At 46.8% G+C, this 11,156-nt stretch overlaps 1 protein-coding gene across 5 annotated transcripts; it reads right to left on the bottom strand.

The window, feature by feature from the left end:
- Nucleotides 1-448: 448 nt before the first annotated feature.
- Nucleotides 449-10,216, bottom strand: LOC116184450 (uncharacterized). 5 transcript variants are annotated; one of them, XM_085560244.1, is made up of 12 exons: nt 9,604-10,210; nt 7,589-7,710; nt 6,712-6,760; nt 5,789-5,832; nt 4,697-5,664; nt 4,514-4,648; nt 4,287-4,392; nt 3,888-4,034; nt 3,641-3,701; nt 3,379-3,530; nt 3,185-3,295; nt 449-2,855 (listed from the first exon to the last, which is right to left on the bottom strand). In XM_085560244.1, exons 1-12 carry the CDS (start codon nt 9,845-9,847, stop codon nt 2,712-2,714), a joined length of 2,283 nt encoding a protein of 760 aa, XP_085416370.1. In that variant the 5' UTR covers nt 9,848-10,210; the 3' UTR covers nt 449-2,711. The 5 variants fall into 5 exon arrangements, with proteins under 5 accessions (XP_085416370.1, XP_085416368.1, XP_085416366.1 ...); XM_085560242.1 differs by having other exon boundaries at nt 5,789-5,835; nt 9,604-10,209; XM_085560240.1 differs by having other exon boundaries at nt 3,888-4,012; nt 4,287-4,648; nt 5,789-5,835; nt 9,604-10,216.
- Between the last annotated feature and the right edge of the window lie 940 nt (nt 10,217-11,156).

Here is an 11,156-nt window from a genome sequence, read left to right as displayed (position 1 = left end):
ATCTGTTTTAGTGGGCAGCAGTCCCCGTGCTCCTCAGCTGAGGATTTTGGGCTCTGGGAGGTGCAAAAATTTCTCTGAGCAAAATCCAGCAGCCTCGGGGAAGAGTCTTTGGTGCAATAATTGTGTTTGTGCAGCAAATCAGGGTTTCAAGGACACTTTTTGGAGGCTGAAAACCAAACAGGGGTTGGGTTTCTGCTGTGGGCGAGGCACCAGGGCTGGGAAACAGCTCCAGACCCTTCTGCCAGGAATTTGGGTCCTGGAATTGCCTTTGGAATTAGTGCTGGGAGAGGGGGATGCTGGAGGATTTCTGCCAGCCTAAAAAAACAAAACAACAAAACCTTCCCACACGTCTCACCTTCTAAACTCTGCTTAGTTTGCTTTTTCCATGATGTCCCTTCTATTGTGAGCTTAGTAGGAACAGAAAAGCACAGAAAAAACCAAGTTACTCCATGAAATAAATGTATTTATTGACAGGAAGGAGCAGTGAAACAATGTAAAGCAATTAACAATGCAATTAATGGATAACTGTGGTAGAATATACTGTAGAAGCAAGTTCATCTCTGAGTATATTGAATAAATGGTATCTGTAGAAATAGTTTAATACTGCTGTCCTTTCATCTGAATGGTTCCCATGACTAAAATATTAATGGTGGATTATTAAATGAGAGCTTTCGATGCTTTTTTAAAGCAATCCTGTGAGAAAATTCAGGGTTTTTTTCCCTGCAGATATTTCTGGTGTGGGATTTCTGGGTCAGTTTATAGTGAAAATAAGGAGATGGATCTGACCATTCAATCCCACAAATGGAAGCTGAGCTAACCCAGAAGTTCTTCCTTAATTGCCTTCAAATGAATAAAAAGTTCTGCGAGAGCAGATGTGAGTTAAAATGCAAACAGAAAGGAGGATGGGCAGTGATGGGGAACAGAGAGAAATATTCAGAGAGGAAAAATATCCACAAAACCTGGGAGAAAATGTTAAAAAGACCAAAGAGTATAAAAAAAATGAGGGAAATATTTGGAAGGAGGTGGATGAGTTATGCAACTCATCATGAGAATAAGGTATAAGATATATACATTTTTAATTAAATACTGAAAGATTATGAATTGTTGTGTCTCCTCAGAGTAGAGAAAATACAAAAGAGAACTCTTTAGCTGTTCAGGGCATCAGAATCATAGGATATGACCCAAATCCCATTGGAATTCACTTCAACACTGCCACTTCTCCAAGTGAATTCACCTTGTGCAATGTAGCTCTTGGAGCTTAACACTTAAAGAAACCCCATAACACAAAAATACAAAAAAAAAATACAAAAATAACTTTTTTTTTTTTTTTTTTTTACAAGAAACAAATGCAAAGGGTTCATTAAAAACATTCCCCAAAGATGCTGAGTACTTAACACTGGATCCTGCAGTGGTTTCACGTGGAAATCTCCCATTTTCCTCTACAGGAGACACGTGAGGAGCTGCTGGATCAGTTTTGGGTTTTGGGTTTAGCTTCTGTAAAAGTAGAATTGCTCCCTATGTAGCAAACAGGGAAGTTTCATAGAAACCAGCAAACTCGCAACCAGAAGTTCAAATGAAATGAGAGTAAGTCCGGGAAGAAATAATTAAAAATAAAAATGATCTAGTTTGTGGTCATTCTGCTGAATAACTTGGTTTTCTGGTAGCACAGGATCATTTCAGCTCCTTGTTATGCTCCCAACTTGGCGTAAAAAATGATCCTTCAAAAGCTGCTGCTACAGATTTCAGTTTTATAAAGGTAAAACCCTCTGTTAGATCTGTTAGAAAGGAGCTGATTCGAAACTCTTTGTCCCAGACTTCACCTACAATCCACTATGGGTGCAAAATTCTGATTGCACCAATAAAAAAGCTTGATTTTTGTTGAAAAAACATGCTCAGCACGATGTTTTATTTTGGAAGGACTTCACCATGAGACTGCCTTAAAATATGACCACTACCAGCCTTGGCCAAATACTGCAGAAAATATTAAATATTTTTAATATTTAGGCTCTGAATTCCCAGAGTTCATGTTTAAAATCACTGAGATTTTCAGTCTATCTGAACGTTGAATTTGGAGTGTAGAGATAATTTTAGACTGAAACCCTCAATACATGGCCCTGGATGGTTAAAATCTTTTTCTTGGGCTAAACACCTGAATGAAAAATCATCAGAGCTTCAGAGTGACCTCAGACCTGAGCAGAGAAGCACAAACTTGGGAGAAAATGAAGATCTAATTCTTCCTGGAGCACCTAACACTGAATTCCTGGTGCTGAGGATTTCCCTCATTTATCCCTTTGCTCTTTCATCCTGGGTCCGGGTGAGATCTTTGCAGCAGTCAGTTCAAGATAGAACAGAATAGAAAATATTCTGTATTTTGGTGCCTGTGCTCTGGTTGTTTTCCTGCAGGAGGTGACCCATCAGATGCAGGTGAGGAGAACTCTCAGCATTTCCCTGGGAGGAAAAAAAGCAGTAAATCTCAGCTCAACCCCAAGCAAGGCGTTCCTGCTAAATGAGGGATTTATTCCCTCATTTTCTGGCTGGCTTTGGGTGAGGAAGGAGGTTTGCAAGGAAAACGAGCAAATCCAAAGGCTGGGATGAGGTGCTGAGCACCTTTTGCATCAGCTCCAAGCTGTGGAGGTTTGAGCTAGATGATTTTGGGTTTTTTTCCACCCCAAATAATTGGATTGAGCTGCTGAGTCACACAAACCCCTCAGCTAGTTGGGCTCAACTTCCTGCCACAAAATACCTCTGAGCAGGACATCCAGGAGCTCTGGGGATGACAAGGAGCAAAGTTCAGGTAGGACACCTGCAGCTGGGGGAGCGGGGATTCCTCCGGGAGCATCCAGCAGGCTGCAGCTCTGTACAGGTGAAGAGACCAGAACAGTCAATTTCCAGCTGAACTTTACTGAAATTTTGTTTTTTTTTTCTCTGCTGGGTTCTGGCAGAACCTCAGTGACTTGAAATGGGGCTTAGAGTCTGTATTTCTAACTGAAATCTTGTACTATTATTACATTTATTGCATGTACTCTGGTGGGAACTCTTATCTGACAGAGGCAAAAAAGACCCTGGAAAAGACAAAAGAGCTGTACTTTTTTTTGTTTTGTTGTTTTTAAGCACTGAATATTTGCTTAATCCTGGAAAATAATCTTGGAATTAGACACAGCCTGTGTAAAGCAGCCATAGTTACCTCCCGAGGAACATCCTGTGCTTGGGGTTTATGAGTCTGAAGCAAACACATGAGCTCTGTGTTCTCCTCGAGTTTTAGGCAGGGGGTGGAGGTTTGCCACGAACTCAGAGCCTGCAGATGACAGCAAATCCTGGGGTTGCACAAGGGGAGGAACACTTAAGCCAGGGCAGAGCTCTGCTGGGGCTGGTGCTCACCTGCAGCTGGGGCTTTGCTCCCATCTGCAGCAGGCAGAGAATTCCCTCCAGGATTTGGGCTCTCCGCAGCCCCAGGAACCTCCCGCTGTCCCTCTGGGATTCTGCCACCAGCACGGTGTGGGCAAGAGCAGCACAGTGCAGGGGAGTCAAACCTGCGGGGAACACCCGTGGGGAAGTCAAAGCCCGACCTGGTTTGCCTGGAGCAAATCTGTATTTAGAGATTTGGGATCTAAACCCAAATCAGCTCAGCTGTCCCTCCTACCACAGTGGTCAGGCAGATCCACTTCCACACACACCCCGCTGTTCTTGCAGCTTTTCAGGACCTGAAATGAAGAATATCCAGGTGATTCCTGACCTTTGGCAGTGCTAAAAATACCCTTTCCTCCCCCAAACCCTGCTGTAACCGCATCAGAGCGGAGCTAGATGTGAAACCCCGAGTTATTTCAAACACCAGGATGTGCATCAGTTGCTTTTACTCCACTTTGGCCCAACGAAAGCACCCAGTTTACCTCCAGAACTCTCAGGTATCCGTTCTCTGCACACAGGTGGAGGGGAGTTTTCCCAGAGCTGTCCTGCTCGTTGACGTTGGCTCCCAGGGAGATCAGGTCGCTCACCATCAGGTGCTGGTTCTTTTCTGCAGCAAGATGTAAAGCAGTCTGAGAAGGGAAGAAGGGCAAAAAGTTGCAGTGAAAGGCAAAAATAGTTTCAAACAACAACATCTTTTAGATACCGAAGCGGAAAATTGGGATTTTGGGGCTCTGTCCCCTCTTGTGCTCCATCACTCCCTCCCCATTCCCGTTTTCCCTTCTCCAGGACAGCAGAAGGATTCTTGGTGCTTGGCTGGGTATGAAAGAGGATTGCACGTGATAAAAAGTGACTTTTTTTTCCTTGGCAAATCAGCCTCCTACCCTTTTCTCTGCATCCTTCTCGTCGATCTTGTTGAGGGAGGCAAATCTCTGGGCCAGGGCAAAAGTCAGAGCCCTCCTTCCCTGGGCAACAGCCTTGTGCAGCAGCCTGGAAGAGAACTCGGTTGGGAACAATCAGAAGAGAAAGGAGGGCTTGAAACACCCCAGAGAAGGGGTTAAAACACCCCAAAGGAACAGGGAGAGTGTATTTTGACAGAAAAATCGAGGACCTGTTGCCTTTTTCATCAGGAGCCAGCAGTTTTTCCTCTGGGATGTTCCTCAGGGAATTTTCCTCCCGGCGCAGCTGGAACTGGAAGAAGGAGAGGGCAGAGAGGTCCTGCCTGGTGATGGAATTTGGGGTCAGCCTCAAATGTCCCTCCACATCTGGAGAGCCCCTGGGAGCTTCCAGCAACTTCTCTGCCAGGCTGGGGAGTGCAGGCATGTCCTGGGATGGAGAATTCCTTGAGAAGCCTTCCTGGGATGGAGAATTCCTCAGGAAACCTCCCTGGGGTGGAGAATTCCTTGGGAAACCTTCCTGGGGTGGAGAGTTCCTCAGAAAACATTCCTGGGGTGGAGAATTCCTTGAGAAATGTTCCTGGGATGGAGAATTCCTCAAGAAACCTTCCTGGGATTGAGAGTTTCTCGAGAAACCTTCCTGGGATGGTGAATTCCTCAAGAAACCTTCCTGGGATGGTGAATTCCTTGAGAAACCTTCCTGGGATGGAGAATTCCTTAAGAAACCTTCCTGGGATTGAGAATTCCTCAAGAAACCTTCCTGGGATTGAGAGTTTCTCGAGAAACCTTCCTGGGATGGTGAATTCCTCAAGAAACCTTCCTGGGATGGTGAATTCCTCAAGAAACCTTCCTGGGATGGTGAATTCCTTGAGAAACCTTCCTGGGATGGAGAGCTCCTCATGAGACCTTCCTGGGATGGAAAATTCCTTGAGAAACCTTCCTGGGATTGAGAATTCCTTGGGAAACCTTCCTGGGAGCTGAGGAGAACATCCTGCACCCAGCAGCTGCTCCCTTTCTCGCCCCTCCTGGAGAACATTCCGGGCCAGCCGGACCTTTGGGTGCCTCCCGGGTGCCCAGGGAAGGAGGGCTCTGCCTGTCCCCGCAGACCTGGGTGCAAATCCCTCCCGCAGGACTGGGGGTGAAGCTCTGCTGGGCCGTGCTGCCTCCCCTGCAGGCCCCCAGCTGCCTCCTCGCTTTCCCACCAGCAGCTTTGCAGCTCCGTGGAGAATCCTTGCCAAAACCCGTCTGGCACGGGATGCCGGGGCTCCTCCCTGAGCTGGCTCTCCTTCAGATCCTCCTGCAGCACCTCCACCAGGATGTCGAGGTCCTCCAAGCCTTTGGGGGTTTGCCCAGTGCTCTGCTTGCTCTGAAACAGCAACAGGAAGAAAGGGGAGGGAAGCAGACATGAAGTGTCCTGTTCTCCCTGGGTGATAGAACAGGAATTCTGCCCCAGGAGCCTGGCACGGCGGGGTTCAAGGTGTTCTGCATACCTGTCTAAGCTGTTTCTCTGTATAAGGGTGAGATCTCCTCTTCTCTGCTGGAAAAAAAGCGAGGAAAACTTCAGAGCTGAGGAGAGGCACACACAGAGCAGAGGTTCCCATCAGTCCTGCCCCAGATTGTGGGAATGCAGAGCTTCCCTCTGGCTGCCCTGGCAGGTCTGGGACCCTGGCAGGGGTCAGGAACCCCCCTGGACAGAGCCCCCAGAGACACTGGCTGTGATCTCTGCCCATGGAAAAAGAGTTTTCAATCTTACAGGATCAATTACAAGCTCTGAGTGTTTGATAGAAGTAATAATTAAGCGTGGCATGGGTGCAAAAGTAAATTTTAGGATTCTAGATGAGGGGTCCAAAGGGGACAAGATGGAGGAAATTGGGTGTGCCTTGTCCTTTTTCTCCTTCTTCATGCCCTCCATGTCTCACTGTGGTGTTGGCATTTTTCTGTTGGTTCAGGCTGGGGACACACTGTCCAACGTAGGTGACAGATATTGGCACGTTCTTGTAAATCCAGCCCAGGGAGTTTCTGGTATTTAATGTTTGTCACATCCCACTGAGGGCAGAGCCCCACACGCTGCCCTGCAGGACAGAGCTGGGCAGGGCAGCAGAACATGTGAGAGAGAAACAGAATAAACAACCTGGAAACCAGCACAGACCAATTATGGCTTCTGCTTTGGCAGGGGGCTGACAGACAGAGACTTTCTACAATCTCAGAATCATCAATACCTCAGATTGTGACACTCAGATAAGATAAGATAAGCCAGGCAGGGGGTGAGGCACAGCTTGCCAGCCTCCTGGAGTGGAAGGGACCCCGCAGGGACCACTGGCACAGGACAGGAGGGCTCTGGCTCTTGGGGTACCTCGCAGTGATGATCCCGCTAGAAAAGGAGGCTCTGCTACCAAGTGAGGCAGTTCCAAACCTGTTTTTCCTGAGGATCCTTTGGCTACCATCTTCACTGATGAGGCTTCCTGAGGAGACAAAACCAGCTTCAATGAGAGATGCTTACACGGAGGGGAAGAGGAAACAGTGGCAAAAATTGTCATGTGAGCAGAGTGAAATTGCCTCCTGTGCGATGGGTTTTGCTCAGCAGAGGCTGCAGGTGGAGAGATTTCCCTGAGTGGGTAATTCATGGCAGCTTTATAAATATCTTTACAGCAGCCTGGGAGTTTATCAGCTCCTTGGGCTGTTTTTTGCAGGTTCTGGAGCAATATTTTTACTGGTTTTTGGGCCATTTTTGCCATGATTGAATGATGTACAGCATCCACGGGTTCCTGCTGCCACTGCCTCAGAACTGTGCCTAGCCCAGCCCTCATTCTGTTTGGAATTTGGTTTATTCTCCACTTTTAAAAGCATTGATTTGGTGGCTGCGGGTGTGACCCCTCCAGAACACAGTGGGGTGTGGCTGTGTGCCCCGGGATGCTGCAGCCCTGGCAGAAACCTTCCCAACACAATCTCTTAATTTCTTCATTGTGATCAATTTCCTTCATGCATGAGATTTTTGTGTATATTTTTTAAAAATTGATGGAAATACCTAGATAGGTGGCTTGTTTGTTATTTACTGAGTTATGTAATTGCTGAAAAGTGAAGTTTGATTTTATTCTTGCACTGGAAATCATTATTCTGAGTGGAACGTGGTACTTTAGGGAAGAGGCCAGTTCTGTGCTTGGTTTTCCCTGTGTGGTGTTATCAATATTTTAAATCTGGGACAGGAATTTATCTCTTTCTCCCCAAGATAATTCATAAATCATGCCATGCTTTCTGTCAACCTGATTTGATACCAGCCAGGGATTTCTCACCTTGCCAGGAGCTGGGTCCAAGCCTTTGGAAAGTCGGATTTTCCTCAGCAATTCCCGCACTGGCATCTTCACTCTCACACCCATGTAGCGCTTCTGAGGGGGATCAGAGCTAAGTTCAGAGTCTGGAAAAGTCACAACACGATGCTGAAAGTAACACAATTGTCTGAGCTGCTGGAGAAGGGTGGGAGGATGAGGCCAGCCTGGGGAACGGGCTCTGATTCCCGTGTTCATCATCACTTGTGGGAAATTCCCACATCTACCTGCATGTTCCTTGGCTCTGCTCAAGAATTCCTTTCATGAATTCCTCCTCAGTTTTCCTGCATGCCACAAGAGCGTGGATTTGCTTTTTTGGGGAATGTGTCAGCCGTGTTTAGGTCTCTGCCCTCTTCCACTCTGATTTTCCTGTGTTGTGGTCAATTTGCCTTTGCAGTTTCCCGTCCTGTGGTTTGTTAAATTGTTATCAGTGCAGCAACAAGGCGCAGAATTTGTTCAAAATTAAGATAGGGATGCTCTGTCCAGTGGCTTTGCCCCGTGACTCTCGGTGTGTTTGGAGGTTTTTGTGTGCTTCCAAGCAAAACAATGATTTTCTGCACCGAAATGGAACAGTTATTTGAGAATACACCTCGCTGTCCAAACAGGCTCTCTCTCTGTCAAAACAAGCTGCTCTGTGATTGTTTGTGTTAGGTCTCCTTGCATCTGGTGCCTGCATCCCTAAACTTGAAAGACTTGCCCAGATTAGGAGCTTAAATGCACTGGCTTTTGAAATACCTTTTATGTAACTCTGGCTTTCACCTCCCTGCCTCGTGTGTCCCCCTGCTCGGAATAACCTGCATCTAAAATGCATTCATTAACACATATTACCGTGAAAAAATCATGGATTTAATGCATCAGATCAGGATTTCCCAATAAAATACACCACGGAGAAAGCCACAGCTCCTAGGGAAGCAGAGCAGGCTTTCTGTTCCCACTGCAGATTGTGGAATAAAAACAAACATAACTCAGGATTAAACAACACAACAGCCTGAAATGAAAAAGGTGCATTGGGCCAGCAGCTCCTGGTGCTGTTAATAAAACACAAAGTGCCTGAACCAATATTCCTGATCAATATTCCTGCCCAAACCCTGCGTGTGGGATCTGTGGAGGGGAACCAGGGGAGCTCAGCAGATGGGAAAGGTGCAGCTCCTGGGATGCCTGAGAGGAGCAGTCCTGGCAGGGGAACCAGCCCCACAAGATGTGGTTTCTCGTTGCGTGATCTTGTTTCCCTTCCCTGCTCCAGGCAACGAGAGCTGACACCCCTCCAGCAGGAGGGAGGCGAATCCCCAGCAGCAAATGGTGCCTTTGGAATGGAGATGGGGCTGTTGTTTCGTGCTGAGATTTCTGGCACTTCTCAGTGTTTCACCTATCACTGAATAATCAAAACACCAAAACACCGAGAGCCCGAAAAACAGAGTTTGTTTCTCAGGCTGTTCCAGAAATTATTCCTTTTTTCATTAACTGCTGTTTTAACAATGCAATATTTACCATTTGAAGAGTATTTTAAAGCTTTCTTTGACAATTTTTATAACTAGCTAGGAATATGGCTGGCATGTTGTTATCTGGGAAGAGTTTCCAGTGATAGATCAGATATACCCTAGGAACTGCAGGACTCTGCAAAGGCAATGATTCACCAAACACACTTTGCTGTGACTTTGAAATGTTAATAACTCAGCAGGTCACATCTATTACCTTGCTGTTAGCTCAGAACCAAACTTGCAATTCAGAATGCAAATGAGCAGCAAAGCACTGGAGATGGGCAGAAATGATGGAAAATTGGGCATCCTTTGGAAACCAGGGCAATTTCTGACCTCAGCAGCAGAACACAGCAGAACCCAGCCAAGCCTGAGTGGGGGAATGCCCTGAGCACCTCTGGGATTGCTGAGCTTGGTTCGTGCTGCTCAGAGCCCCACGTCCCTGCGCTCCATCAGCTGCTGCCAGAAGCACAAAGCAGGAAATGGGAATAAAGATTTTCCTCTTACCAGCAGGAGCAAGCATCCCTGGAGGGTTGCATGGAGGAGGAGGGTGGTAGATCCTGGGACTCGCCACGTTCAGCTCAGTTAATCCAGAGTCTGGCAGAGATGGGCTCTGCTGGAAGCAGCTCTTGGGGCTGGCAGTTTCTCCAGGCAGAGGAGACCCCTGGCCTGGGCTGTAGCCACAGATTTCACTTTCACTCATGTTTTGGTTGACAAGCAGCTCAGGACTCATGCAGACCGTTTGCAACATCTCCACTGTGTGTGTGCAGAAAAAGATGAAAGACAAGAGGGGAGGAAAAAAAACCCTGTTCAGTTGTGTTAAAAAAAAAAAAAATTAAAAATCAATCCGGTATCACATGGAGACCATGGCAATGTAATTAATCCTCCAATGTAATTAGCTGAGTCCAGCTTCCCTCTTGTCTTTGGAGCAGCAAGTTCCAGCAGGGGAGGAATAAAACCAGCCTTGGAATCCCAGCAGGCACTGGAAGCAGCTTTTGAGAGTTTCTTGGCTGCAGTTCTGCTTTGCTCTTTATACTCAGGTATGGCTTGGAGGATGGCGGCCTGGGAAGGCTCCACCCTCTTTCCTTACAACCCTGAGCAGCTGATGAGGAAATGAGTTTTCCCAAGAAAAAGCTTAACTTCAAGTTGAAAAAATAAAAAACCACAACTTTTTTCTCCTGCTGTGTGAAACAGAAAAAAAAAATCTGATTTACTTACAAGGGAAAAGCAACCTCTTACTAAGGGCTGTGCAAGTGAATAAAGTAGTAGGAGATCTTTAGTTAAATGTTTTGGGAATTCTCAAAGTGTTTTTCATCCGGGATAGGGTGAGTTTTGCTCTCTGTAGCTGGCGCAGTGCTGGGTTTTGGATTCAGCAGGAGAATGCTTTTGGTACCAAACTGATGCTGCAGTCCTTGCTCGGTTGTGCTTCCCTCAAACCAAGGAATTTTCCCAGGCAGGAGGTGCAGAAGAAGCTGTGAGGGAGCATGGGCAGGACAGCTGGCCATGGCCAAAGGGACATCCCATGTCCCATCCTGTAGGAAGTTGTGCCCAGCATTTAAACTGGGGGCTTGAGGCAGCAGTTTCAGGGCAGCAGCGGGTGGGAGAATTTGTGTTTATTGTTTTAATTGGGGATTAATTATCTCTCTCTCTCTCCCCCTCTCATTTCACTGCATTATTTCATTTATTCTTATCTCACACATTTTTTTACCTGCTCACAGCTCTCTCCCCCTCCTACCAGGGAGAGGGGTGAGCTGGTGACTGTGGGGTTAAGCCATGACAAATGGGGACACTTCTTACAGGAAATCCATTTCCTTGTCACCAGGTCTCAGTATCAGATCCAAACTCCATTCCCATGTCCCTGGGAGATGTATTTCACCTTGTGGGCTGTGCCATTTCAACTGAACAAGCAGATATTTCTCTGAAGTACCTAGATTGAAAAAAAGGATTATGATGTTATCAGCTGCATCTTCTTCCCTGCCTGTGCCCTGGAAAGCATTCCAGATTTCATCCCAAGCAATATCACCTTTGCCATCAGCCTGGGCAGAGAGCAGCCAGACTTT

This window comes from Lonchura striata, chromosome 24, assembly GCF_050655825.1.
Source record: "Lonchura striata isolate lonStrDom1 chromosome 24, ASM5065582v1, whole genome shotgun sequence".
In the NCBI taxonomy this organism is placed as follows: domain Eukaryota; kingdom Metazoa; phylum Chordata; class Aves; order Passeriformes; family Estrildidae; genus Lonchura; species Lonchura striata.
The sequence above is the reverse complement of the archived record's forward strand: the minus strand, read 5'-3'. Positions and strand labels throughout refer to the sequence as shown.